The sequence below is a fragment of the Bufo gargarizans genome, chromosome 4, assembly GCF_014858855.1.
Source record: "Bufo gargarizans isolate SCDJY-AF-19 chromosome 4, ASM1485885v1, whole genome shotgun sequence".
Taxonomy (NCBI): domain Eukaryota; kingdom Metazoa; phylum Chordata; class Amphibia; order Anura; family Bufonidae; genus Bufo; species Bufo gargarizans.
In genome coordinates, this window is record NC_058083.1 from 521,052,206 (window position 1) to 521,076,497 (window position 24,292).

The 24,292-nt window shown below is 49.8% G+C and overlaps 1 protein-coding gene across 1 annotated transcript in view; it reads left to right on the forward strand.

The window, feature by feature from the left end:
- The window catches only part of LOC122935534 (nuclear RNA export factor 1-like), an 83,518-nt gene that overhangs the window by 9,442 nt on the left and 49,784 nt on the right, over positions 1-24,292 (forward strand). Inside the window, exons 2-6 of the mRNA XM_044291305.1 lie at positions 55-114; positions 200-299; positions 13,551-13,634; positions 14,260-14,364; positions 15,204-15,314. Of these exons, the coding sequence (XP_044147240.1) occupies positions 55-114; positions 200-299; positions 13,551-13,634; positions 14,260-14,364; positions 15,204-15,314 (460 nt within the window). The remainder of the gene's footprint in view (positions 1-54; positions 115-199; positions 300-13,550; positions 13,635-14,259; positions 14,365-15,203; positions 15,315-24,292) is intronic.

Sequence of the window (24,292 nt, forward strand, 5' to 3'; positions counted from 1 at the left end):
ACAGATAATTTTCATGATGCTCTAGCAAACCCTTTTTACTTTGTCTATTTTCAGAGTGGAGCTATCAGCCAAAGGGAAGCGCGTGGTGAAGGGATGTTATTCTGACTCCGGCCGGTACGTTCTTGGCAAACGACTCCCACAAGAAGCAGGAGATGACGGCAGACATATACTGGGGCATTTACATCTCACTTTCTTGTAGGAATCCCTATGGATCACGGTGGCATAAATATGGGGAAAAGATAGAGAATTGCAGCGACCAGAAGTATCAGAAGCTGAAGAACATGTTGTTTAAGATAACGGTGAGTTTCTACGCCGAGCAGTGGTGTGATATATGGTTATAACGCTTTATTTCTCGCTCGTATTATTGGGGGACACAGGACCGTGGGTATAGCTGCTGCTGCCACTAGGAGGCGACACTAGGCTGAAAAGTGATAACTCCTCCCCTGCCGGCTATATTCCCTCCAGCCTGGAGAGAGCATATCAGTTTTTAGCTTAGTGTCGTAGGAGGCAGACCTGGCTTTTTTTGATCTTTTTCATTGTTATTTTTTACAGATTTCCTGGATGGGGCACAGGAACGCTTGCGTCCCTGTCTCCCTGGGAGGCTGGCCGGTGTTGCTTGTTCCACCTCCCTGCCTCCCCAAGAAGACAAAGCGGACCAGGGTATCATCGCTCCCCTGCTTCCCGCCAGCAAGAGGGCCACCTCCTTTCCAGCCCTTCTCTGCCCGGACCCCTGGTGCCAGCAGTCGTGGGGTGGCCCTGCTGGTACAAGACTAAGGGTGAAGAGCACAGATGAAGACAGGTGAGTATTACTGTCCCTCCCTGTCCCCCTCACACATGGCCCCCTTCTTAAGGTGGTAGCGAATGCTCCACCCGTCGCTCATCTCACCAATGAAAGGGTTAATCCCATTCCACGGCGGCGGCATCTTAGTTTCTGTCTCCCCGCCCCTCTCCGATCTAGACATATCAGGACAGGGGACATTCGAGAGGATTTCTCAACATTTCTGCGCCCCATTCTGGTCCCCCCGTTCTCCGACCGAACGGGTGGGCTCCCTGGTCGGCCAAGCGCCACACCTTCTCGGCGGATCCATCCGTTTCCCAGAGGGAGAGCAGGCAGAACAGATACCCCAGGCCCTGGCTTTATTCGGGCCTACCGATTTATTTATTTTTCTTTTTCCCTCCGGCCGCGCTGTTTTCTGGACACCGATCCAAGTACCGCTGTGTTCCGACTAGCGGTGAGTCCCGTTTGGCCTGCGTAAAAACTTAGCCCCCAGCTTTGCGGCCTTCTAGGCTGCAACTTCCACCCTCAGGTATGGGGGGGCGGGTCCATCTTTCTGGCGCGAATCTCCGCGGGAGCCCGCTGGCTCCGCCCCAGTCCTTGGGAAGTTTAACCCTTCCTGCACAGCCACCTCTTTAAGGCCGGCACCTGTTTACCCTAGGTTTCTATCTGCAGGCACAATGTGCCTTAATATTGCAGTATTCAGCCCTTCCTGCCTCTTCTCCATGTGAGGCTAGGTCCTTCCCTCCTCAGCCCACATCACGCAGGATCTGGTGTACCAACTGGGCCTGTACCCCATCCCGGACAGTGGAGGATTTCTCACAGTTCTCCCAATCGCACTCCGGGGCCGTTAGTTGATAATGCTCCACCTGCGAAAATTCATTGGAGGACATCTGAAGGCTTCCCAATCCGCCCTCTGAGGCCGTTTGGTTGATAATGCTCCAACTGCGCAAAATCCAGTGGAGTACATCTGAAGGATTCCCAATCCGCCCTCCGGGCAGTTTGGTGATAATGCTCCAACTGCGCAAATTCAGTGGAGTACATCTGGAGGATTCCCAATCCGCCCTCTGAGGCCGGTTGGTTGATAATGCTCCACATGCGCAAATCCAGTGGAGTACATCTGAAGGATTCCCAATCCGCCCTCCGGGCAGTTTGGTTGATAATGCTCCACCTGCGCAAAGCCAGTGAAGGACAACTGAAACTTCCCAATCCACCCTCCTGGGTCGTCTGATTTGATATTTCTCCTCCTGCGCAATACAACGGAGGACCTCTGGAAGTTCCCAATCCACCCTCCTGTGTCGTTTGGTTAATAGAGCACCGTCTGCGCAATCCGGTAAGCGGACCTTTAGTTCCATTCCACCTCCGGGGTAGTTTGGTTGTTTTGGTTGTTATATCAACACCGGCACAGCCTACAACAGCCATGGGCTAGAGGCTGAGAGGTAGAACTGCGCACGAGCGGACCGAAGCAGGACAGTTATTCGGACTCTGACATGAATCCGGTTCAATCTTCCAAGATTACGTCCGTGCTAGCCGGCGGTTCTGGAGTATGCATTACCCCCTTCCTTAGGCGGTATTTGCACTTCTACTGGATACAGTACTTACCTTATGTATTACCTCCTTCCTTATGTGGACTGACCTCACTAGCACTGGTCTCAATGCCAGCCATAGGCGTCCCCCGTTCCTTGAGTGGCAGAATTGCAGTTCCACTGGGCTCAGTATTGTCAGCATACATTAACCTCTTGTATAGGTGGCATTATGGCATTCTCACTGCCGTTGCAGTGTTTACGTACGCATTACCCCCTTACTAGGGTGGAATAATTGCACTTCCCACCGGGTACAGAACTCGTCATATGCAAGTTCCTGCTGGGTGTGTTACCCCCTTCGATAGGTGATGTATTGGCACTACCTCGGGTTACAGTACTTACTGGATATGTTACTCCCTATCATAGGTGGAGTGATTGCACTGCCACTGAGCTCAGTGCTTACCGTAGGCATTAACCCCCTCCATAGGGTGGGTAATTACACTTCCGTAGATTGCGGTTCTGACTATCGCGCTACCCCCTTCCCTAACCGGGGGATTGCACTACCATTGGTTGCTATTCCATCTCTCATTTGCCATCACATACTTCCTGTGTCATTACCCTCTACAAATGATCCATTAACGGGGGAATCACTAAGCATCTTTGCATGCTATAATTCAACTACGCCACGACACTAGATGCCTTGGCTTCCTTCACAGGTGGTCCGTGGCAACCGTCGGTACCTGCTGGTGCCTGGTACTCTCCATCTAGTGGCATATGGATACTGCCACTGGATACTATGGATACTCCCATATCCCTCTTTTCTTCCGACACTGGTTGGGGACACAAAAATGTCGACCTTTGTGCTCTCCGGGCGGTCACCCAGCAACACTTATGTGTCCTAGAGACCCCCCATCCCCATGAGCCTCCACGGTTCAGGTCAGTCACATTACAAAGAATACTGTGATCACGATCCAGCAAGCAGAATATTCCACTGACTCTGGATGCTTCGTCCACCACTCTTCCTTATCTAGGAGAGGGTGTTATGCTGGCACTCTGCGGTGACTACTACAACGGGTTATCCTTAGCAGGGAAGTCTTCACGCTAGGGCTAGATGGTCGTAATCGCTGTAGTGGGACAGCCCCCTCAGGTAGGGGTTCTGGCACTACTATGGCGGTTGCTCCTGTTCAGCGCCCTTTTCAGGTGGAGGGTTTAAAGTTAGCTCTACTAACTGAGACAGCATGATACCATGACTTCTACTGGATGTCCTCAGGCCTTCCCCTCAGTTTTACGCTGGCGGAGCATGCGGTAGCTCCTACTGCACAAGGGGTGTGGGGGAGGGGCAGGGGGGTGAGAGTGTTGGAAAATCTCTTTGTTCAAGGGGTATGGTCACGCGAGGAGCGCTCCCTTCCAATCAGTGTTCTGGAGTTGAGGGCGATTCGGCTTTCTCTGCGACATTGGGCCAACCGTCTCGGGGGTTGTCCGGTGCGGGTTCAGTCCATCAATTACCAGGACGGCACCTGGAGCCGACAGTCATGGCGGAGACGGCACTTATTCTCAGCTGGGCGGAGAACCATGTTTCGGCACTGTCGGCAGTTCACATACCCGGCGTCGACAACTGGATCGCAGACTTCCTCAGCCGGGAGCGTCTCGATCCCGGCGAGTGGGCTCTTCACCCACAGGTCTTTTGGGCCATATGCGGATGTGGATCTCATGGCCTCACGGGTTCAACAACATGGCCCTGGCATGCGACACGCTGGTGATGCCGTGGAGTCGGTTCACGTTTCCTTACGTGTTCCCGCCTCTTCCTCTCATTCCGCGTCTTCTCCGGAAGATCAGGTCCGAGGGACTGCCCGTCATTCTCGTGGCCCCAGATTGGCCGTGCAGGGTGTGGCACGTGTCTCTAGTCGCCCTTCTCGCCGACGAACCTTGGTGTCTTCCTCTCCGGGAGGACCTGCTGTCACAGGGGCCGATCTTCCACCTGAATTTAGGGTCGCTACATTTAACGGCATGGCTGTTGAAGCAGCCGTACTGAAGGCTCGGGGGTTTTCGGATGCGGTGGTCCAGACTATGATTCGGGCTAGGAAGCCTTCGTCTTCCAGAATCTACCGCCGGAACTGGAAGTTCTACTTTAGTTGGTGCGAGCGGCGACAGCTGTCGGGCATGGACTTGGGGCTGAATCTCAGCTCCCTCAAAGGGCAAGTGTCTGCTCTCTCCATTCTTTTTCAGCGGAATTTAGCTTTGCTTTCGGCAGTTCAGACTTTTCTGCAGGGGGTGGCGCATGCTGTGTCCCCTTTCCGTCCTCTATTGGATCCTTGGGATCTTAATCTAGTGCTCAACGCTCTACTATCTTCTCTGTTTGAGCCTTTGCAGCAGGTGTCGCTGCGCTTCCTGTCTTTACAGGGTGGCTTTTTTGGTTGCAATCACTTCTATCTGTAGAGTGTCGGAACTCGTGGCTCTGTCATGTCGGTTGCCCTTGCTGATCCTCCATCAGGATAAGGTGGTCTTTCGCGCTGTGCAGTCCTTCCTGCCGAAGGTGGTGTCGGCATTCCATCTAAATGAGATTATTCTCCCTTCATTTTGTCCGGACCCGTCTAATCATCGGGAGCAGTTGCTCCATACCCTGGATCTGGTACGAGCCGTTCGGATCCATCTGTCCCAGATGGCATCTTTCCGGCGAAAGGATTTCCTGTTTGAGATTCCAGAGGGACCGAGACGAGGGCTGGCAGAGTCAAAGACTTCAATTTCCCGATGGATTCGTAACTCGTACCGCGTTAAGGATCGGGCCCAGCCCATCCGGGTGACTGCTCATTCGGTTCGGGCAGTGAGGCCTCTTGGGCGGCGACCTGGTCGTCTTTGCATATTTTTTCCAAGTTTTATAGAGTGCACACCTTTGCGTCTCTGGGGCGTAGAGTTTTGCAGATGGCAGTTCTCTGATTGACAGGAGGGTTTCTGGTTTTGCCCACCCTTGGGGACCGCTCTGGGATGTCCCATGGTCAAAGCTTGTGTCCCCCAATGAGATGGATGAGAAAACTAGATTTTTGGACTTACCGTAAAATCTGTTTCCCTTCCGTTCATTGGGGGGGACAGCTCCCACCCATTATTTTGTTTATGGGCCTTTTCGGGCCTGTGTGGTTCTGGGATTGCACATAATGTGATTTTCTTGTGTCTGGCTTCTCCTACTGCTTTTGCACTAAACTGATTAGCTTGGTCCCTGTAGGAAGGGTATAGCTGAAGAGAGAGGAGCTTACACTTTGTGTGCTTATTGTCCGCCTCATAGCGGCAGCAGCTATACCCATGGTCAAAGCCTGTGTCCCCCAATGAACGGAAGAGAAACAGATTTTTCAGTAAGTACAAAAATCCATTTTTTTGCTGCGTTGTAATGGAGTGGAGCATGTTTGGGGACATCACATCTCCTCAGTTAGAACCGGTTGTGTAGACTACCTCCTGCAGTGAGATGGTCGGTAGCCCTTTAACAGTCAGGTTTTAGGTCCTGTAATTTTTGCACGCTTGACGGTTCATGGCCTCATTTTTATTTTATTACTTGGGCTGCCCAAAATTATTTTTACACGACACGTTAGACTCGTCTGTAGAACGGTGCCCCCAAAGTGAACGGGAGCGCGCGCTGCATGCGCAGCCTCCCTCCAGTGATTTCTATGGGAGTTCTGAAAATAGCCAAGCGCTAGTTCGTCTATTTCTGTCAGTCCTGTAAAATTGAATAGAGCAGTGGCCACAGTTATGCAGCGTGCTCTCCATTGACTTCTAGAAGGGTATCGAAAATAGCTAAGTGCGGTGGCACATGCGTGGTGTCCTCTCATTCACTTTGGGGGCCTTATTCTAGACATTGGTGGCATATCATAGCGATATGCCACCAATGTGTAAAGTGAGACAACTCCTTTAAAGAAATATTGCAGTTATAAAAGATATGTTGGATGGCTGTTAAATGGTTAAAAAACCAAAATGGCTTATACTCGCCTAGCCAACCCCCTGATGGTGCTCCACTTTCTGCTCCTGTTTTCGACAAACGGCTGGAAATGTTGCTCAACCAATCGCTGGCTGCAGAGATGACCTTCCTCAGTCATCCATGATTTGGCTGAGCGGCATTCCCAGCCATTTCTTACTGTGTCGAGACATCAGGATTTTGATGTTGATGGCCTACCCTCAAGATAGGCCATCAGTTTCAGATTGGTGGGGGTCCAATATCCCGCAACCCCACCTATCAGCTTTTTCATTGTAGCGCTGGAAGTGGGAGCTCCTTCCATTGTGTAGAGGAGCGCTTGCTTCCACCTCTTTCCCCGCTGCCCTCCTCACAATGGCTGCTGCCGCTCAACACTGTCAGTCACACTGAAGAGTGATCTGATGTAGGAAAAATTAAGGGGCCGTTACGGTTTCCTCATTAACTGTACTGCTCAGTAGGGGTGGGCGATATGCACGATATGAATCTGTGCAACGATAAACAGATTTTGTCCATATCTCATATATTGCCGGACCGCGAAATGACCACGGAGCGGTAGTGAATTGAAGAAGCTTCTCACCGCTTCGTGGCTTCGGCTCCCGGGTCCGCACTGCACCGCACTGTACTGGAGTGCCCAGGGCCTGGCGTGCACACAGTGTCAGCCCGCTGGCTGACGCTGTGTGTGACTTCAGGTCCCGCCCAATGCATGCTGGGAAGAAGACTCAACACCTGCGGACTGCTGAGCACCCCGCAGGAAGGGTAAGTATAGCGATTCTTCTGGGGAGGATGGAGAATCGGGCGGGGGGGGGGATCTATTTGCAAAGGATGGGCTTGGGGCTGATGGCACTGGCTCTGGGGGACAAGGACATGTCTGATGGCAAATGCCATGGGGCTTTGGGCTGATGGCACTGGCGGACATGTCTGATGGCAGATGATGGCAAGTGCCATGGGGCTGATGGCAATGGCTCTGGGGGACATATGGCAAATGCCATGGGGCGTGGGGCTGATGGCACTGGCTCTGGGGGACAAGGACATGTCTGATGGCAGATGATGGCAAATGCCATGGGGCTTGGGGCTGATAGCACTGGCCCTGGGGGAGTTTTGTAATTTGTATTTCTCGCCCAATTTCCTTGGGGGACACAGAAGACCTTGGGTATAGCTCATCTCCCTAGGAGGCGTGACACTAAGTGAAAACTGTTAAGCCCCTCCTCCATCAGCTATACCCTCAGCCTGGAGAGAGAGACTGCCAGTTTTTGCTTAGTGTCCAAGGAGGCAAGACACTCCCTGCTACTGCAGGGCTGTTTTCTCCTTGTTTAAATTTTGATTTTTACTTTTTTCTTTTCTTTTTGTTCCAGATCATCAGGGACAACAGAGACGCACTAGACCTCTCTGTTTCTCCCGGGGTTGAGCTGCGCCAGTGCCGGTCACCCGCACTGCTGCCTCCCCCACAGAAGACAAGGTGGATCAGGGCAGCCCAGCTCCCCTACATCCCGCCAGCGCAAGGGTCGCCCGCACGCCAAGTCCCTCTCCCAGCGTCCTGCCACTACGGTGCCAGTAGCTGAAGGGGCGACCCTGCTGGAATGGACCGAGGGTGAAGACGACTATGGTGAGAGAGTGGCTTCTCCAGCCCTTCGTCCCCCACCCCCCACCCTGGTCTCCTGCGTGCCTGACCCCCCATACTTGGACCCTTCGGTCACTGCTGGACCTAGGCTGGCCCCTGGGGTGCTGCGGGGCGACATTCCACTCCCTGCTCCCTCTCCTCCCTTCTGGCCCTCATGGGACATTTTAGCAGCAGAATGCTGCGAATAGGCAACCACATCGCCTCCCTTCACTTATCAGCGTCCCTCCTGGGAACGCTGTGCTCACATCCTCACGGGCACCTGGTCTCAGGGTCCCCCCATCCCCTCACCGATGCGCTGCTCTGGACCGGGGGCCTTTTCCTGACGGCAGTGCTGCTTGGGCGACCGCACCTCCGGCGCTTCTTCCCGGCCTGCTGGGCCGCACTTCCTTCCCGGCCCCCGACTGTTCCGGCCTGCGGGGTGGACTCCCGCGGCCGGCATTTGGCTTGAGCACGATGCTCCAACGATTCCGGCCGGCCGTCGGCGACTTCCGCAAATTTTGGCCCAGGCTTCGGGCCTACTGGGTCGCATTCCGGCGCTCCACCCGGGCCCCTGACTTCCGGTCCGCGGGGTGGGCTTCCGCGGCCGGTTTGTCCAGGCAGTCCGCTCCGGTTTCCTGTGCGGCCCCGGTCAGCCGGGTGCCGCAGAAAATTTAGGCCCCGGCTTCACGGCCTGCTAGGCCGCAAACTTCCGGCCTCTGTTGGAGGGGGCGGGAACTTCTCCGGGCGCGAATTCTTCCCGCCTGGAGGTTCCCCGCCCCCAGGGGATCGCGGCGCCGCCTCCTCCTCCCTTCCAGGTTGGTTGGCTGTTAACCCTTCGGGTACCGGCCTCCGTGCTTCAGTTTGTTTTGCTCGGCTGATGGGCCTATATGGCGGGCGCCCCCCCCCCCCCCCCCCTCTACTTCTATGCTGGGCACCTGTATGGTGGCACTTCTTCTGCCTCAGTGAGGCTATTTTTTATTTAGAAATGCATAACATGGTTAAGCTAATGGATTTCTTGTGCGCTGCGCAGGACGCTGCAGCCTTATCTCAGTAGCGCCGCCTGTATGCATGCTCCTTCCATGAGCGGCATGGTGTCGCACTCCCCGGCTGGTGCATGTTTCCCTTCTTTGCCCTCTCCGGGATACAGCGCTGGCCAAGTGCATGCGCTCTCCTTTTTTCGGTTGGCAGAGTTCGTCACCCTCCAGCTATGGTAACTGCCATGTGCAGACAACCCCTTCCTAGGCGGGATACTGCACTCTCTCGGGCTGCAGGCTTGCCTGGTGCATGACCCCCCGCTTAGGTGGAATACTGCACTCTCACCGAATACGGTGTTGGCCATGTGCACGAGAACGCTGCACTCATTGGATTCGCTGCAGGCCATGTGCACAGCCCCCTTCCATAGGCGGAATGCTGCACTCATTGGATTCGTTGCCGGTCTTGTGCATGTCCTCCTTCCATAGGTGGACTCTGCACTCTCACCAGATACGGTGTTGGTCTGGTGCACGACCCCCTTCCATAGGGGACCGCTGCATTTTCACTGGATTCACTGCCGGCCATGTGCGTGATTCCTTTCCATAGGCGAAACGCTGCTCTCACTGGATTTGATACCGGCCATGTGCATGACCCCCTTCCATAGGCGGAATGCTGCACTCACTGGATTCGCTGCCGGTCTTGTGCATGACCCCCTTCCATAGGCGGAATGCTGCACTCACTGGATTCGCTGCCGGTCTTGTGCATGACCCCCTTCCATAGGCGGAATGCTGCACTCACTGGATTCGCTGCCGGTCTTGTGCATGACCCCCTTCCATAGGCGGAATGCTGCACTCACTGGATTCGCTGCCGGTCTTGTGCATGACCCCCTTCCATAGGCGGAATGCTGCACTCACTGGATTCGCTGCCGGTCTTGTGCATGACCCCCTTCCAGGGGCGGAATGCTGCACTCACTGGATTCGCTTCCGGTCTTGTGCATGACCCCTTCCTCTAGGCGGAATACTGCACTTCATTGGTTATGGTGCTGGGCAGCCGGCCATGTGCATAACCCCCTTCCATAGGCGGTATGCTGCATTCTCATTGGATTCGCTGCCGGCCTTGGGCATGCCTTCTTCCCTCAAGCGCCATGCATACACCCTCACTGACTGGGGTCGTTCTCTCGCTGATAAGTTGCTGGCCGCGTGCAGGACCCCCTTCCATGGTGGGACGCTTGCAACTCACTAAATCCACTGCCGGCCATATACATGTTCCCCCTTTTGTGGGTGGTGTACGGCACTCTTACTGGATTCGCTGCCGGCCATGGACATGTCTCCTTTCCTCAGGCAACATACACACACTCTCACTGACTGTGTTTGTTCTCTCGCCAGTGTGCTGCTGGCCAGGTGCCTGACCCCCATCCATGGCGGGGTGCTCGCATTCTCCCTGGTTGCAATACTGGCCATGGGCATGGCTCCCCCTTCTGGGTGGCATACTGCACTCTCACCGGATACGTTGCTGGCCTCTAAGATGGGTGGAATGCTTGCACTCCCATTGGATACGGTGCTGGCCTTGTGCGTGACCACCCCTCATTCCATGGGTGGACCTTTTGTACGCTCACAGGACTCACAACTGTCCTTGTATGTGCTGTGCTGGACTTGTACTTGTCCCCATTCATTGGCGAAGTAGTTGTACTCTCACAAAATTCGGTGTTTGGTGGATTATTGCACACTCACTTAATGCTAGGATTACCCTGTGCATGTCCCCTTTTCACTAGGTGGACGTCCTGCTGGATGCGGTGTGGCCATGTGCATGGCCCTCTTCTGGGCGGAATATGGTATGTCTTCCTTCTCTGAAGTAGGTGCTGGTCTTGGGCATCACCCCCTTGTGGGGCGGGCTTTGCACGCTTGCTGCCCGCACTGTTTGCCAAGTACATTGCCCTCTCTTCTGGGCGGACTGCTTGCGCTCCGTCGCATGCCATACTAGTCTTGTGTATGTCCCCCCTTCCGGTTGCACTTTGCACTTCTGTGGTTTCTGTGGGGCTCTGTGGCTGGCCCTCCTTGCTGTATGACTATTTCGCAGTGGGCGGACGCTCTTGGGGGCTGCTACTCTGTGCGTTGTTGGGCCGTGTATGCCTTCTCCTTCCGTAGGTGGGTTGGCTTTCTCACTGCTTATGGGGCTGCTTGTACGTATGCCTCCATTCTTCCTGCGACTTGTCGTTTTTCTCTTGGGATACGGTGATTGCCGCCGGCCTGGCACTCTTCTCTGAGGAGATCTTTCTGTTCACCTGGCCTGGACGGGCTCTATTGTTCTCTACTGCAGCGAGCTGGGTGGTATCCATTCTCTGTTCGGAGGGTATATTTGGTGTTTCCGTTGTGACGGTATCCACCATATTCGTTGGCCCTTCCGCCTGGGGAGTGTTTGTGGTTCCTGGATGCGTACCCATTAGTTACCCTGTGGCATTGCTTCCCAGCGCAAGCGGTCACATGGTCGAGAGTGCTGTCTCCAGCGTCCCTCGCAGTCTACGTTGGCTCTGGCCGGATTACGGTTCCCTCGCCTGTTGCCATTCCTCCTCTTGGATGCGTTTTGGTTTGAGTCCTTCCTGTTGGCACCCTCCGTGCTTCAGTTTGTTTTGCTACCAGGTTCTAGCCGCTCTTTTCGAGCAGGTCGCCCAACTTCTCTTGGTTGCTCGATTACCGAGGTCTCAGGGACCTCCACTTTCGATTCGTTAGGGTATTCGCCTTCTGCGAATTGGTGAGCCGGACATCTCGGAGTAGCGGAGTTCTGCTTTTGAGCGGTCCTGTGGCTTCCCTGTTGCCCACTCCTCCTTGCGGTTGGAGGGTGTCATCCGTCTTCTCGGCTATTTTTCTCTCGACGGCTCTGTTTTGGCTTCTCCTGGGTCAGTTTTACTCCGATGTGGCTTCTGCCCCGGCCAGGCTTCAGGGGCTGTTCCTTCACTGCCCTCCCCCCTGGGGAGACCATGGTTGTTCATATGGATGGTCCCGGTGTTCCTTATGACCTCGTACTGTCTCCATTGTTCACACTGGCTGTACTAGCTGTGTGCCTATTACCGGGTTTGCCGCATTCTGTCCTCCCGCTGGGTGCAGATTACTTTTACCATTCTGGGCGCTGGTCCTGCTTGGACTTTACCTTCTCGGTAACCTGGCGTGCCTACTTTCTTCTGTCAAGATTACCCTTCAAGCCCCCACTTCGGGTCTGTAGAACACCTTACTGTGGTGGCTACAACGACGAGGACTTAGCCTGACTTGTCCTGGAGTCTGTTGGAAACTGGCCGGGTCCCGTTCGGTTCCTTCCGTTTGTCCATCTGCTCCCCCACTCCGCGTGGATTCGGGACGGCGTTGCTCGGGGGCCGACGGGACCGGTTTTCCCAACCTTTTTGCCGTGTCACTGATTTGCGCTTACTCGCATTGGATTTCCTCCCGTCTGCCCAGACGAGTCCAGCGAGCACACTAGTGTTCGCTCCCGGCCGTGCTTCGTCCAGGTTCTGTTGTCTGACTTAGGGTCTTCCCTGGGGTTCTTTAGGAAGCTGGGCATTCACCCAATTCTGCCTTTCTCTTCCCGTGATTCGGTCTTCTCCAGTCTGGCCTGGACCTGCGACTGGGACTCTGTTACTTGAAGTGTCTGCAGTTTTTTGCTTGGACATCTCCGACTCTTGTCGACGCTCGGTCTCTTGTTTCCAGGAGGTCCGCGCCAAGGTTCACGGCTCCTGGGTGCTTTCCTCCGCTTAACCACATGGCTATTGCTGTGGTTACTGCTCAAGGGCAGGGCTCTGTTTTTTTTTTTGGTGTCACCGTTCATTTCACCAGAGCGGTTGGTGCCTCCGGGGCCGGAGGCATTGGGCTTCGGCCATGTCATTGTGCAGGGTGGCCACGGTCTTCCTTGCACTCTTTACCAGGTTTTCCTGGGTGCGTACTCTGGCTTCGGCGGCGGCTGCTGCCTTGGGCCGCCTGGTTTTTGCAGGTGGCATTTCCTTGCTGCCTTCGGGTGCTTCGCCTTGGTGCTGTGGTCCCTCCCCTCTTGGACTGCTTTTGAACGTCCCAAGGTCTTCTGTGTCCCCCAAGGAAATTGGGCGAGAAAACGAGATTTTTGTATAACTTACCAGTAAAATCTCTTTCTCGCTCTTTCCTTGGGGGACACAGCACCCACCCATTCATTGGTTTTTTTCTGCACGGTTTCCGAGTTTTTGTTTACCCGTTGGGTAGTTGGCTTGTTGTTTCCACTTGTTGGACTTTGCCTTTTCTCACTACTTGGACACGCAACTGGCAGTCTCTCTCTCCAGGCTGAGGGTATAGCTGATGGAGGAGGGGCTTAACAGTTTTCACTTAGTGTCACGCCTCCTAGGGAGATGAGCTATACCCAAGGTCTTCTGTGTCCCCCAAGGAAAGAGCGAGAAAGAGATTTTACTGGTAAGTTATACAAAAATCTCGTTTTTTTGTATACATACAGAAGAAAATAATATATTGCAATATATATCGAACATGCTTCAAATTATATCGCAATATAGATTTTAGGCCATATCGCCCACCCCTACAAAGTGCCCAGCATCAACTGTACTGCCCAGCAATTACATCTCTGATGTCCAGTGTCTGGTCGGGCGGGAGGAGCATTGACTGGACAACCGCTGTCACTGACTCCCCGCTCTCCTAAGTTACAAATGCCTTCAGAAATTGCACACTTTCTTGACCATTGCCTGTCTCCCCTCTTTGTCGGTAGATCCCTTATGGACGGAAATACGATAAGATGTGGTTATTGAATTCCATTGAAAACGAATGCGGCTTCCACTTGCAAGCTATTCAGGTATCTCCGATATTCCTATTATTTCTCCTGTCATATTAGCGTGTCTTTCTTGGGCAAACCCCTTGAAGCCTAAAATTGATTTGGGGTTAAAGAGGTTGTCCAACTTTCTTTCAGACCCCACAGAGTGACTGGACCCGCGGTGGTGATCATGCTTGCCAGGTCCCTGCCACTGGGTACCCGGCTCCTCCGCTGGCTCTGCATCTCCTAGGTGCGCCCGCGTCCACATACAGTTAGGGGGGGGGCAGCATGTCACCCGTGCGGCGCGTGACTCAGTGACAGACAGGTGACCCTTCACCATTGTGGACAGTGATTGGCTGCAGCGGTTTTACAGTCAACCGGGAGCTGCAGAGCAAGTGGTGGAGAGATGGAACAGGAGCCCAGTGGCGGGGACTAGGTAAGGATGATTGCCATTGCCGGTCCGGTCACTCTGAAAGAAAGTTGGACAGCCCCTTTAACCACTCAAAGCCCAAGTCGATTTTAGGCTTCTAGGGTTGTTTGAGGTTTTAAAAAAAGAGGGAACGAAAAGCAAACACTTCTTTTTATTCCCATCCATCACCGATAAACAAGGATTTTATGGTTGGAACTCTAGGCAGGCGGACAGTGACCGTAAATTATTTTCCCCCAGTTCCACTATGTTAAAAATATGGCTGCCTTTTTCGTGGACAATTTCTCCACCGCCAGATGTCTGGTTCGCGCGTCAAAGAAGATACAAGGTGCTCACTACCACAAGGTATCTGACGACTTCATTTTTAAAAGATTTTGCTGCATTGTTCTATTTGGTGTTAAAGGGGTTCTCCTGGGTATACATATTGATGGCCTATCCTTAGGATAGTTCATCAGTATGAGATCGGCGAGGGCCCGACTCCTGGGGGCCCCCCGCTGATCTGCCTCCTCCTAGGCCAGTGATGTCACCTTCATCGGTCACATGGTGTAGGCCAGGGATGGGCAAACTGCGGCTCTCCAGCTGTTGTAAAACTACAACTCCTAGTATGCCCAGTCTGCCTACAGCAGGGCATGATGGGATTTGTAGTTTTACAACAGCTGGAGAGCCGCAGTTTGCCCATCACTGGTCTAGGCCAGGGTTAGGCTACCATCGGCTCTCCAGCTGTTGTGAAACTACAACTCCCAGCATGCATACTTAATCTGCTCTTCTCCGAACTCTCCTAGAAATAAATGGCGCATGCTGGGAATTGTAGTTTCACAGCAGCTGGAGTTCTGAAGGTTGCTGATCCCTGGTCTAGGCACAGCTCAGTCCCATTCAAGTGAATAGGGGCTGAGCTGCAATACCAAGCACGGCCACTATACAGTGTGCGGCGCTGTACTTGGTAAGCTGCCAGGAGGCAGTGGCCTCCTCATACAGGTGATCGGAGGTGTCGCCAGGATTCGGACCTTGACCAGTCTCATATTGATGACCTATCCTGAGAATAGGTCATCAATATGTAAATGCTGGAGAACCCCTTTAATACAAATTGCCTAGCCCATAGATTATGGAGTTCTGGGTGCCCCTCCAGATGTTTGTACTGGGCCCCAGAGATCATATTGAGACCAACAATACCATGTATTTTACAGATAATTATTAGAGCAGAGCCATTCTACACAGCGGACGAGCAGATGGACATGAGTTTTATCAGCCCTTTACACACAGTGAACTACGTGGATCACAGGGCTGAGCACATTCAGGTAAAACTTTCAGGAATTTCAGTGGTTAATTGCCTGCCTTGTCCTTAACCCCTTTGTGACTGTGAATACATTTTTTTACAGTGCTCCCTAAAGGGCCTTCAACTTGCACATACTCCTTTTTATGGCACTGCAGGTTTAGGCTGGCACGGGTGGATGGCACTGCAGGTTTAGGCTGGCACGGGTGGATGGCACTGCAGGTTTAGGCTGGCACGGGTGGAGCGAATGTCGGATAATGACAGCTGGTATTGGAGAAAGCTTCCCTCCTTCATCATAGAGCTATCTAAAAAATAAACGGGAAGGCTACACTCTACCTAAATTAAAGCCCTCATAGTGGATAAACATCTGTCCACAACATCTCGAGCGACAAACTACCAAACAACCAGCCGGTCTGCCTGGAGCACACGTAACACCGCGTGCGTAGTCACAAGGGTGTGGACACGAATCAACTAAGAAAACCACGTGAGTGTGACTACTCAGAAGGGAGTGCGGTAGCCAGCAAATGGACCCAACCTACTGTAGTCCCTAGCAGTGTATGTCTGCTCCTGTGCTACCGCCACAACAGGTGTCTCACAGCGGCATGTGCGGCAATACTGCCATTAATCCATTACCCTTGCAACTTGGTAAAACAACCTAATACACCTATTGCCCTGGGTGTAACACACCCGTTGGTAAACCTCTGCCCACACAAACGCACGTGCCCACTATAACGTTGCTGGGCACGTACACACAGCCACTGCGGTGTGAGCACGAATCAACGGGGAATGACTTGGCTGTCTAAATTCCTTAGTTTGCCCCCACTGGCTCTCTCCACTGCGCTTCTCACCATCCTTTCCTTTCTGCAATCGGGTCTGGATTTGGGGTCTGGCTCTTAGTTCTTTAACTCCTTAAGGACTCAGCCCTATTTCACCTTAAGGACTTGGCCATTTTTTGCAAATCTGACCAGTGTCACTTTAAGTGCTCATAACTTTAAAACGCTTTGACTTATCCAGGCCATTCTGAGATTGTTTTTTCGTCACATATTGTACTTCATGACACTGGTAAAATGAAGTAAAAAAAAAATTTTTTTTTTGCATAAAAAAATACCAAATTTACCAAAAATTTTGAAAAATTTGCAAATTTCAAAGTTTCAGTTTCTCTACTTCTGTAATACATAGTAATACCCCTAAAAATTGTGATGACTTTACATTCCCCATATGTCTACTTCATGTTTAAATTATTTTGGGAATGATATTTTATTTTTTGGGGATGTTACAAGGTTTAGAACTGTAGAAGCAAATTGAAATTTTTCAGACATTTACAAAAACCCAATTTTTAGGGACCACTACAGCTCTGAAGTCACTTTGCGAGGCTTACATAATAGAAACCACCCAAAAATGACCCCATTCTATAAACTACACCCCTCAAGGTATTCAAAACTGATTTTACAAACTTGGTTAACCCTTTAGGTGTTGCACAAGAGTTATTGGAAAATGGGGATGAAATTTGAGAATTTCATTTTTTTTGCCTAATTTTCCATTTTAACCCATTTTTTTCCACTAACAAAGCAAGGGTTAACAGCCAAACAAGACTGTGTATCTTTATTGCCCTGACTCTGCCACACCCCATATGTGGCCGTAAACTACTGTACGGCCACACAGCGGGGCGGCGTAGAGTGAAAGGTGTGCTGTTTGGTTTTTGGAAGGCAGATTTTGCTGGACTGGTTTATTTACACCATGTCCCATTTGAAGCCCCCTGATGCACCCCTAGAGTAGAAACTCCCTAAAACTGACCCCATCAAAGAAACTACACCCCTCAAGGTATTCAAAACTGATTTTACAAACTTTGTTAACCCTTTAGGTGTTGCACAAGATTTAATGGAAAATAGAGATACAATTTCAAAATTTCACTTTTTTTTGGCAGATTTCCCAATTTAATATTTTTTTTCAAGTAACAAAGCAAGGGTTAACAGCCAAACAAAACTCATTATTTATGGCCCTGATTCTGTAGTTTACAGAAACACCCCATATGTGGTCGTAAACTGCTGTACGGTGTTGTGCTTTTCCATAAGTGTAAACAGTTATATCTACTTATTTTAGTTATAATGGGTATTCATTGCCTTTAAGAGCAATGTTGATTTATATTCACTGTTTTGTATGAAGTTTCATGTAGGCCAAAGTAAGTCCATGAGAAGATTACTCTGCTGTTCAAAAGCTAGTGTTATAGTAACAATATATTATACATTTAGAAAGTTAGAAGATACACCGCACCTGCAGATTCTGAGGCTTCATTGTTTTTCCTATCTGAACATGAATTCCACAGTGTGAGAATGGTCTAGATGTTCCTCAAAGTATATATTCATGTATCAAAGTTTGTCCCTCAGCCCTGAGACAAGGCCTTCAGATGTCAGAGGTGTGAAGTGTTGAAAATATCAGGCATGTGTGAGTTAACCCTTAATGGTATGATGCTTATTGCTTATACAACAGTGCCACCTAGATATAAGCAGTTAATACGTCAGTAGCAAAAGTGCATTCTGGGTAGTATTATGATGTCATGCTCCTTATCAATGAACACGCCCATCCAACAATGATTGGAAAGTTCCAAACTCAGAGGGCGCGTTCATCTGATAAGTTTTGGGTTAAGAAACCGGTTACCAAAAAAAAAAAAAAAAAAAAGAGAAACAAACATTTGGATTATAGAACTCTGGAGAATCATTTGGATTATCGGGAAAAACTCTTGAGAGCTGGCTGCCCCAAGACTCTGCACATCACTTGACCCTTGGGTAATGTATATTTTGTTTTTATGTAGTATTGATCTAAATTAATTGGCTTGATAATTAATAGACAGATACCCGCTCATTTGCGGACGTGTAACGTTAGTTGCTACATCAGTATTTTCTCTGATTTCAGTTACGATGCATATAACTGAAAAAAGGGGATAATATTGGAGAAACTCTTTGTTGGGAATCTTTGTATTCCCTAGTTTGACATCAAGCCAATAATAAGTTTTGTTGCAATACTACCATTATCTGAAGATTGGTCATCATTTTTAGGCGGAGCAAGGGCTTGTATCTGTCATCTTCTTGATTTGAGTTTTCCGCATAATCCATTGATTGTATATCTCACAAATTTAAAGCTGTATTGCATCATATTCTTGTGTTGGTTGAGTTAGTGTTTTGTTGGTATCATATAGTGGTGAATTCTGGGTACTGCATATCATTGTATATTATTGAAATTTATGTTGATTCATTTTTGATTGTATTTTAAACTATTGTATAATAAACCATTTATATTTTTGCATAGACGCTTGTACCCTGTTTTACTGATTGCACAAAATAATCAGGTTCTCGATTGAACTCTTTGAGATGTTTATGTCCATCTCACGGGTCAATATAGTTTGCATAATTTTTCTTTTGACCCGATATTTAAAAAAAAATTTTTTTATATAAAGCATTTGCTTTATATACCCGACAACGGGCACACGGCAGGGCGCAGAAGGAAAGGAATGCCATACGGTTTTTGGAAGGCAGATTTTGCTGGACTGGTTTTTTTGACACCATGTCCCATTTGAAGCCCCCCTGATGCACCCCTAGAGTAGAAACTCCCAAAAAGTGACCCCATTTTAGAAACTACGGGATAAGGTGGCAGTTTTGTTGGTACTAGTTTAGGGTACATATGATTTTTGGTTGCTCTATATTACACTTTTTGTGCGGCAAGGTAACAAGAAATAGGTTTTTTGGCACCGTTTATTTTTTTGTTATTTACAACATTCATCTGAAAGGTTAGATCATGTGGTAATTTTATAGAGCAGGTTGTCACGGACGCGGCGATACCTAATATGTATCCAATTTTTTTTATTTACCGTATTTTTCGCCGTATAAGACGCACCTAGGTTTTTGGGGAGGAAAATAAGAAAAAAAAATATATTTTGAACTAATTGTGATCTGTGGATGACGCACTGTTATGGGGGATCTGTGGATGACGCACTGTTATGGGGGATCTGTGGATGACGCACTGTTATGGGGGATCTGTGGATGACAGTTATGGGGGGGGGATCTGTGGATGACACATATATAGCATCTTATGCTATGTGTCATCCACAGATCCCCTTCATAAGTGTGGGGGTCGCATTTGCTTTTATAATGGGGGTGGGGGTCGCATCTGCATTTATAATGACAGCGGGGCCCGTGCAGTGACTGTATTCTACTACACGGGCCCCGCTCACTTTATAATCATATCCCTAATACCGTAGTTAATTGTTGTGTGCACTGCATGTAAAAGCATAATGTGCGATGATGAGCGCTATTACTTACAATTAGAAGCGCTCGCCGTTCGGAGCAGAGAGGAGGCAGGCCGGGAGGACGGGCGCTGGCAGTGTGAGTCATCCGTCATGCGCCTGCGCCGCCTGCTTCATTCATGAAGCAGGCGGCGCAGGCGCGTGACGTATGGCTCACACTGCCAGCGCCCGGCCTGCCTCCTCCCTCCTCGCTGCTCCGAACGGCGAGCGCTTCTAATTGTAAGTAATAGCGCTCATCATCGCACATTATGCTTTTACATGCAGTGCACACAACAATTAACTACGGTATTAGGGATATGATTATACAGTGAGCGGGGCCCGTGTAGTAGAATACAGTCACTGCACGGGCCCCGCTGTCATTATAAATGCAGATGCCGCCCCCAGCCCCTCCTCCCTCACAGCTGATACACCCGCCGCACGGCATTGCGGCGGGTGTATCATTGAAAACTAAGCAAAATCGGCTACATTCGCCGTATAAGACGCACTGCTATTTCCCCCCCACTTTTGGGGGGAAAAAAGTGCGTCTTATACGGCGAAAAATACGGTATGTAAGTTTTACACAATGATTTCATTTTTGAAACAAAAAAAATTATGTTTTAGTGTTTCCATAGTCTAAGAGCCATAGTTTTTTCAGGGCGATTATCTTGGGTAGGGTCTCATTTTTTGCGGGATGAGATGACTGATTGGCACTATTTTGGCGTACATGCGACTTTTTTGATCACTTTTATTACCTTTTTTGGGAAGTAAGGTGGGCAAAATTTCAATTTTCTCATAGTTTTTTTATTTTATTTTTTTATGGCGTTCACCGTGTGGGGAAAGTAACATGACCGTTTTATAGATCAGGTCGTTTACGGACGCGGTGATACCAAACTTGTGTAGGGAATTTTATTTTTTTCATTTTTAATTAGTGATAAATGTGTTTTTTGATTTTCACTTTTTTTTTCCACTTTTTCTTACTTTTTTTTTTACCCAGACCCACTTGGTTCTTGAAGATCCAGTGGGTCTGATGTCTGTATAATACAGTACAGTACAATATATATTGTACTGTACTGTATTTTACTTACACTTTGTCTGAACAGATCTATGCCTTTAGCACAGATCTATTCAGCACCATGGACAGCAGGATGCCTGAGAAGGCATCCTGTTGCCATGGGAACCTTCTCCGCTGCGAAGTTGTGGCCACAACTTCGCAGACAGGGAAGGGTAAGGACTGGGGCTCCCTCCCTCTGTCACCCCATCCTGTCGGGGGGCTGCAAAGGCACAGCAGCCCGCCGATGGGAGAGGGAGAGAGCCGCATCTTACTGTTAACTCTTTCCATACAGCGGTCCGTACGGACCGCTGTATGGAAAGGGTTAAACGGCTGACATCCATTCACAGATGTCAGCCGTTTATACCAGGATGTCAGCAATGTGCTGACACCCTGGTATAACCACTGTACACCAACGATTATTCGGCGGGAGGCGGGCGGGCCGCACCGCCCGCAACACCCCGCCTGCACCTCCCACCGGGCTAAAATCATTCAGAGGTTCAGGGGGGGTGATACATATATATTTGTGCCACACTAAAGTTTCTGATCGCCGCGGTCAGGGACCGCGTTGATCAGAAACAGCAGAAATCGCAACAAACCGCAGGTCTGAATTGACCTGCGGTTTGCTGCGATCGCCGATACGGGGGGGGGGGGGGGGGGGTCATATTCCCCCCCCCCCCCCTCCCCAGCGTTGTGACAGGATTAACCTCTGGGGCACCACAATCTCTCTTTAAACTCATGACGTACCGGTACATCATGGGTCCTTAAGGACTCGGGATCCATGCCGTACCGGTACGTCATGGGTCCCTAAGGGGTTAAAGGGACACGTGTCGGCGCTGTCAAATTTTTTCCCAGCGTCCGTTAGCAGGACAGGCCCCAGTTAAGACCTTCTACAACGGGTGGCTCGCACTTTCCCTCCGTATAGCCCCCCCTTTGCCCTCTTGGGACTTGAACCTTGTCCTTGGTTGCCTCCAATCTGCTCCTTTGGAGCCTCTAGACGCTGTTTCCCTCCATATTCTTTCCTGGAAGGTTGAAATCCTGAGGGCAGTCAAATCCATATGGCGCATTTCGGAATTGGCAGCGCTTTCTTGTAAGGAGCCTTTTCTTGTTTTCCTCTAAGATAAGGCAGTGCTCCGCCCGGTACCTTCTTTTCAGCCGAAGGTAGTCTCTGCCTTTCACGTCAACGGAGACATTGTTCTCTGCTTCGCCATATAGACTCCCTATTCGTTGTTCCTGATGGTCCCCGCAAGGCTTGCCAGCCTGTAAGATGACGATGGCCAGGTGGATTTGCTCGGAAATCGCTGAGGCATACCGCTCCCGGGGCAAGGCACTGCCCCTTGGTATCACGGCCCACTCGACCAGGGCGGTGGACGCTTCTTGGGCTCGTTTCCACCAGGTTTCCGCTTCACAGCGGTGTAAGGCAGTGACTTGGTCTTCCTTGCACAGGTTTACCAAGTTTTACCAGGTGCATACTTTTCCATCAGCGGACGCTGCTCTAGGCCGCAAGGTCTTGCAGGCAGCAGTGTCTTAAGCTTCTGCGAGGACGTTTTCAATGGGCGTGTGGTTCTTCCCTGCCCGTGGACTGCTTTGGAATGTCCCACGGTCTTGTCCCCCCCCCAATTATACGAGCGAGAAAACACGATTTTTGTGAACTCTGTAAAATCTCTTTCTCGCTTAGTTCATTGGGGGACACAGCTCCCACCCATTGTTTTATGTTATTGCCGCAGGTGGTAGCGGTTGGTTTGCCGGTAGGATCCTCAGTTATGTTCGGTCCTATTGGCATTAGTTGTGTTTTGGGTGCTTTTATGTATGGGTTTTCTCCTACTCCTATTGCTTGGGCACAAACTGATATGCTCTCTCCAGGCTGGAGGCGGTATAGCCGGCAGAGGAGGAGCTAACACTTTTCAGCCCAGTGTCGCCTCCTAGTGGCAGCAGCAGCTATACCCACGGTCCTGTGTCCCCCAATGATACGAGCGAGAAAGAGATTTTACAGGTGAGTTTACAAAAATCTTGTTTTTGAGGACCAGTTCAGGTCTGAAGTCACCTTGTGAGGCTTACATAATAGAAACCACCCAAAAATGACCCCATTTTAGAAACTACACCCCTCAAGGTATTCAAAACTGATTTTACAAACTTTGTTAACCCTTTAGGTGTTCCACAAGAATTAAAGGAAAATGCAGATGAAATTTCAAAATTTCACTTTTTTTTGCAGATTTTCCATTTTAATCCATTTTTTCCAGTAACAAAGCAAGGGTAAACAGCCAAACAAAACTCAATATTTTTTTTTACCCTGATTCTGTAGATTACAGAAACACCCCATTTGTGATAGTAAACTGCTGTACGGGCACACGGCAGGGTGCAGAAGAAAAGGAATGCCATATGGTTTTTGTAGGGCCATGTCATATTTGAAGACCCCCCCGATGCACCCCTAGAGTAGAAACTCCAAAAAATGACCCCATTTTGGAAACAATGGGATAAGGTGGCAGTTTTGTTGGTACTATTTTAGGGTACATATGATTTTTGGTTGCTCTATATTACACTTTTTGTGAGGCAAGGTAACAAAAAATAGCTGTTTTGGCACCATTTTTATTTTTGTTATTTACAATGTTCATCTGACAGGTCAGATCATGAGCTTTTTTTATAGAGCAGGTTGTTACTGATGCAACAATACCAAATATGACAATTTTTTGGGGTTGTTTGTTTCAGTTTTACATAATAAAGCATTTTTTTTTTAGTGTCTCCATACTCTGAAAGCCATAGTTTATTTTTTATTTTTGGGCGACTGTCTTATGTAGGGTCTCATTTTTTGTGGGATGAGATGACTGTTTTATTGGTACAGTTTTGGAGTGTGTATGACTTTTTGATAGCTTGATATTACACTTTTTGTGAAGTAAGGTGACAAAGTTTTTTTTTTTTTACACCGTTTTTATTTTTTCGGTGTTTACCTGAGGGATTAGCTCATGTGATATTGTTATAGAGCAGGTCGTTATGGACGTGGCAATACCTAATATGTCTACTTTTTTTTATTTATTAAAGTTTTATACGCTTATATTTTTTAAACAAAAAAAATCATGTTTTAGTGTCTTCATTGTCTGAGATCTATAGTTTTTTTTATTTTTGGGCGATTGTTTTAGGTAGGGGCTCATTTTTTGTGGGATTAGGTGACTGTTAGATTGATACTATTTTGGTGGGAAAATGCCTTTTTGATCGCTTGGTGTTGCACTTTTAGTGATGTACGGTGACAGCACAGTTTTTATTTTACTTTCTCGCCCATTTTCCTTGGGGGACACAGGAGACCTTGGGTATAGCTCAGCTCCCTAGGAGGCGTGACACTAAGTGAAAACTGTTAAGCCCCTCCTCCAGCAGCTATACCCTCAGCCTGGAGAGAGAGACTGAAGGTTTTTGCTTCGTGTCCAAGGAGGTAAGACACTCTGCTCTGCAGGGCTGTTTTCTCCTTGTTGTTTTATTTTTGATTTTTACTTTTTTTCTTTTTCTTCCAGACCATCAGGGACAACAGAGACGCACTAGACCTCTCTGTTTCTCCCGGGGTTGGGCTGCGGCAGTGCAGGTCACCCGCACTGCTGCCTCCCCCACAGAAGGCAAGGAGGACCAGGGCAGCCTAGCCCCCCTGCATCCCGCCAGCGCAAGGGTCGCCCGCACACTAAGTCCCTCTTCCAGC